This window comes from Alligator sinensis, unplaced genomic scaffold (assembly GCF_000455745.1).
Source record: "Alligator sinensis unplaced genomic scaffold, ASM45574v1 scaffold1382_1, whole genome shotgun sequence".
NCBI lineage: Eukaryota > Metazoa > Chordata > Crocodylia > Alligatoridae > Alligator > Alligator sinensis.
Genome location: NW_005843036.1, coordinates 84,030 through 89,362, shown reverse-complemented (window position 1 = coordinate 89,362; position 5,333 = coordinate 84,030). Strand labels below are relative to the sequence as shown.

Below are 5,333 nucleotides of genomic sequence, written 5' to 3'. Positions count from 1 at the left end.
TTTGCATGGCATGGCAAGGAAACCATCTGTACCCGTATCAGAACTTGAAAGGATTTCTTCCTTCAGACATGTCTGATGCCTGTCTATTGATGCTATATTCTGTTTTTCCTCCTCTCTGTTTCTTCTCCCGGACTGAACAAACAACTGCAGGGAGGTAAGAGAGACTCCTGAATGTTTTCTTGTTTTAAAATCTGGACACTAGCAGGTATTTTTTATAATGCATTTGCATTAAAAATGCCTTGTTTCCTCCTTTCCCTTTAGAGAAAATCCAAGATCACAGCCTCGCGCAAACTCTTGCTGAAGGTGAGTCCCAAGGAGTAGAAACTCCCATTGGGTTTGTCTTGACTGAAAGAGTAAGTCAGGGCTGAAAATGATCACGGCCGAAACATGTTGCAAATGTTCCCTGCCGGGGAACCCCTTTGGGCTGACAAACAGGGTGGTACTCGGAGAAGCTTACGACAGAGGCCGCCTCAAAATCCATCCTCGCAATTCCTAGTACCTGTGACAGACAAGCTTCTTTGGGTGACTCTGATATCTTTTATTAGACCAACTTAAATAGTTGCAAAAAAATTTTTAAGTAAGCTTTTGGGTTTAAAAACCCTAACCCTAACCCTACACCCTAGTACCTGTGATGAATCTGTAGCCACTTCAGGCTTCCCCTGTGTTACCACCTAGGATTGAACCAACAGAAAAAGCACATGTTGGAGACGCCTGTGCAAAAGACATTGCAGCAAAGGCTGAAAGGGACCATCCTGGACCACCTTTAGCATAGACAAAAGCCTGTCTCCGTTTGCATAAATATCCTCTTATCCTTTATGTAGGGTAGACACTAGGAAGAGCTACAGCATGCTTATCCAGAGTGCATCATAAGCAGGCAAAGATATCAAGTATGCATCTATCCTAAGCAAAGTGCATGGGATTTGTGAAGCAGGGACTGCCCGCTCTGTCTCTGGTTATTTTTTTTATTATTATTGTTACTTGAATAGTGCCAAGAGTGCATCAGGTACTTGGCAGACAGGCCATGGGTCTAGGGAAACCTTTCAGTCTGAAGGGGAAAATGAATGAATGAAGAGAGACTGCCCATGCTAATGCAAAGCCGGAGCAGATCCCCTGAAAGCAGGGACATCTCTTCATTTCCTCTCCCCCCTCTGAGCAGCACAGCCCTATGCTGGGGGTTATGGCACGTGATGGGGGAAATAGTTTTTGTGGGAGCATGGCATGGCAGCCCCTCTCTGGATTGGGGAAGATACTCCCTGAATGGCCTTCCTATTTGTTGGGGCCCAATACCATAGACACGCTGTGAGTTAGGCAGGCTTTCCTTCTGGGGTGTCTGTCTTTGGGGTAAGGGCTCAGGGTATGAGCAGACATAGCATTTGGACTGTATAAAAATGGAGTGTTTCAGCCAGGGATAGGCATATCATTCCTGTCACTCCCTCTCTTCCCTCTCAGATGCTGGAGCGCTTCAAAATCACTATGGCTGCATAGTGACAAAGCAGAGCAGTGTGGGATAATGGAGGACCGAAGCGTCCTCTCTTGCACTCCTTAAAGAATCCACCTATAACAAGAAAAATGAAATGCTTCTAAATAGTACCTCATTCCAACAGGGTCACTTTTGGAGTGCTCCAGCTAGTTTTGAGCAGTTAAAAGGGCATGTGGGTCTGGCTCCTTGCCCTTTGAAGTGCTTCAGAGGCATTTGAAATGCTTCAGATGTGATGTCTGTCCACACCCTAAGAGGTGCATGGCAGAGCTGATGTATGTGCTTATGCTGCCCTTGTATGATCTAGAGTTTGATGCTGGCCAAAGCGAAGGAAGAATGGGATCAAGAGCAAGTGGACAAGCTGTCAGAGAAGGACAGGTACCTGGCCGAGCGGATCACACCCCTGAGTACCAGCGGGCTGTCCCTGAGCCAGCTCCAGGTATGCTCTGAGCTGGGATCGTCAAGCTTGTTTGGGAGTGAGGAGAAGCTGGCAGGGGGCACCGGAGATGGTGGGGGGGCCATTCTGTTCTTTATTATGCAGGCTGAAGCAGGAGTGAGGAAATCCTTCCAGTCACTTCTGGATGAATCCCCCGGAAAGTTGAATCATGCCAGTGTCCCTTCCTGCGGGGTAGAACATATAAAGGGGGTTTCTCACATAGTCCCTAGGAAGATGTTAGCAGCTGGCATTTTGGGATGACTGACTGATGCTGCATCAGCATCATATTGGAGGGCTCTAGAAACCTGCTGTGTGCTAAGGGGCTGGTTTTTTTAGTGAGATACATGGGATAACAAGGCAGAACTTCCCCAGCAAAGCTCAGAGGCAGGAACAGCATGTAGAGCTTTCACTCGGCGCTTTCCTTCTGTGCTCTAACCCTACAGGACCTGTGCAGGGAACTGCATGAAAAGATCGACATCGTGGATGAGGAGAGATACGACATCGAAGCAAAATGCCACCACAACACCAGAGAGGTAGGAGGAGAAGAGGAGGCCAAATGGCTTCTGGATTGGATACCTAGGCAATGACTTGTGATTTATTTCTCATATACATAGCAGCCGTTACTCATTTTGCTCTGTGTTATGTGCCAAGCCAGCCTGATTACTACCATTTAGATGACAAAAGCTTCCATTGGCTCCCAAACCATTCTTTTTGCTGTTCAGATACAGTAACAGGTAGTCCCTGCCCCCAGAGGGCCGGCTGTTTAAATAGGCAAGATGGATGCAGCAGAAGATGGGAAGGGTAGGCAGGAAGAAACTTGCCCTAGGTCACCCAATAAGCTAGAGACAGAAATAGGAATCACACTCATTTCTCTATGTCCTTGTCAAGTACCACATCCATGCCCAGGCATTCCCCACTGGTGGCACGTGCACTGGCAATACATGAGCATGGTGTCCCAGCAGTTCCTTTCTCAATGAGTTTCCCAAAGGTGGTACGTGAACTGGTAAACTTCAGCAGGTGCCTCCTGGTGCTCTTGGCCAGGAGAGTGCAGCTGGATACAGGGAAATGGATGGGCTGAAAGAGCCTTGCAAAGCAACAGACTTCAGCCAAGCTATCAGCTAGTTCTGCCCAGTCTCAGGTACCATGGGCCCATTTCAGAGCCACAGGACAACCCTAGCTCCTAAAAACTCTAGGTGTGGTCCATGGGGTTCAGGGATGACCAAGGTCTGGATTTTATATGGGGCACCACACAATATCCCAGATGCGCCCATGTTCATCAGTCAGGGGCTCCAGCAGTGACTCTTGAAGGGTGAGACAGAGCACTGGATCGGTGACTCGTAGCACAAGTGCAGCAGACGTGGCCAGGGACCCTTATCTATTAGCAACCGGATGCAGTGTCTGGAGCCAGGAACAGGTAGATGTCTTGGACTGAGAATTAATGCTTCATTTGAGATTGTCCTATCTGGAGAATCACCTCTGTTGTGTGCTCAGTCCGAGTGGGCTCTTGTGAAGATCCCGGAGCCCTAGAAGTTGAGGGTCTATGTACCATGGTTCTGGGAGCAGGCAGAGGTGCTTGCTTCATGTTGGTGTGAAGCAGAATCAGGGGCCTCTTTCTGGTATGGTTCAGCTTTGTGACGTGGCTCTTACTCCTTGATATTCCCTTCACCTTTAGATTAAAGACCTGAAACTGAAAGTGCTCGACCTCCGTGGCAAGTTCAAGCGCCCTCCGCTGCGGCGTGTCCGTGTGTCTGCTGATGCCATGTTGAGGGCTTTGCTTGGCTCCAAGCACAAAGTCTCCATGGACCTGAGAGCCAATCTGAAATCTGTCAAGAAGGAGGACACAGAGAAGGTGGGTGACCAAGAACAGTCCTCCTTTTTCCCAACTGCATCTCATCCAAATGGCCATGTGAATCAGAGATGGAGGAGATGGCTTAGAGCAGGCTCACCCCTATCCACAGGTTGCCTGAGGGAGCATGTGTCAGACATCCCTACTACCCCTGAGTACCATCCTCCCACTGTAGTATCAGTGCTCGATTCATCACTTTGTGAAATTGCTAGAGATTTTATCCAAAAAACAAGGGTGTGCCCGCGCACAGTGATATTAGTCTAGTGAGATCGGGATCACTATGAGATCATACAGTTTTAGTTGCTCAGAAATGATGCAGTTGAACCCAGCTAAATATGAGGAGGTTTTGTGACTATCCTTCCTAACTGGGTTGGAGAAAAGTTACAAAAACTGACAAATGAGATCCAAGTCTGTGTGAGTGATGAATAGTTAGTGGAAACTGTTTCCTTCCTCTCTCCCTGGAGTGTGGACCAGATCCTTATCTTGGGTAACTCACTGGCATAGTTCCCTTGAAAGCTATGATGATTTACACCAGTTGGGGATGTAGTTTTCTTCAACATGGAAATTCCATTTCATGGCCATCTTTGGTTTAGGTGTTTTTATTCAAGACACAGGTCTTGAAGTCCTGGGATTACAGGAGAATCTCAATTCTTCTTCTTCAATTCTGTTTCTTTTAAGAAGTAAGTTTCTAGCCCTCCTGATTGTGGGGAAGATGTGACTGCTAAAGGCTCCAACACAAGAAGGCAATTGCTCAGGCACTACACTTATTTTTATTTTTTTAAATCTCCTGATTTTTGAGACCATGTTGTTGTTTGGAGGCCTGATTCATGACTTCTGAACGCTTGGGGTTGGTGATGCTGACACATGGGCGCATTTTCAAAAAGGCCTTAATCATCCTCCAGTTGTGCATGAAGACATCACCTGCATGCACTATTATCACATGTGCAATGTGAAATCCTTCACTGTGCAAAGAGTCAAATTGGGCATAAGATAAGAGACAAGCTTAGGTTGATTCCCTATTGAAGGGCTGCAGCTGACCCTAAAGGCCCAGTTCTAATTCTGCTTACCTACAAGGTGGCATAAATGCAGAGTAACTTCACTTCACTTAATCAGAAGGAAAGGTTTCTGTGACTTTAGTGCCTTTAGAGGCCTGATGCAATTGATGTAATTCCACTGAACGCCCTGCAGTTACTCCTGTTTTGGATTGAAGTACATGATTCATAGATTCATAGATTCATAGATGTTAGGGTCGGAAGGGACCTCAATAGATCATCGAGCCCGACCCCCTGCATAGGCAGGAAGAGTGCTGGGTCTAGATGCCCCCAGCTAGATGCCTATCCAACCTCCTCTTGAAGACCCCCAGGGTAGGGGAGAGCACCACCTCCCTTGGGAGCCCGTTCCAGACCTTGGCCACTCGAACTGTGAAGAAGTTCTTCCTAATGTCCAGTCTAAATCTGCTCTCTGCTAGCTTGTGGCCGTTATTTCTTGTAACCCCCCGGGGGCGCCTTGGTGAATAAATACTCACCAATTCCCTTCTGTGCCCCCGTGATGAACTGATAGGCAGCCACAAGGTC

General features: G+C 47.6%; 1 protein-coding gene across 1 annotated transcript in view; it reads left to right on the top strand.

The window, feature by feature from the left end:
- The first annotated feature begins 242 nt into the window (after nt 1–242).
- TNNI1 (troponin I1, slow skeletal type) overlaps nt 243–5,333 on the top strand; it is a 10,674-nt gene continuing 5,583 nt past the window's right edge. The window contains exons 1-4 of the mRNA XM_025193273.1: nt 243–303; nt 1,785–1,916; nt 2,357–2,446; nt 3,586–3,762. Of these exons, the coding sequence (XP_025049058.1) occupies nt 1,791–1,916; nt 2,357–2,446; nt 3,586–3,762 (393 nt within the window). The 5' untranslated portion in view covers nt 243–303; nt 1,785–1,790. The remainder of the gene's footprint in view (nt 304–1,784; nt 1,917–2,356; nt 2,447–3,585; nt 3,763–5,333) is intronic.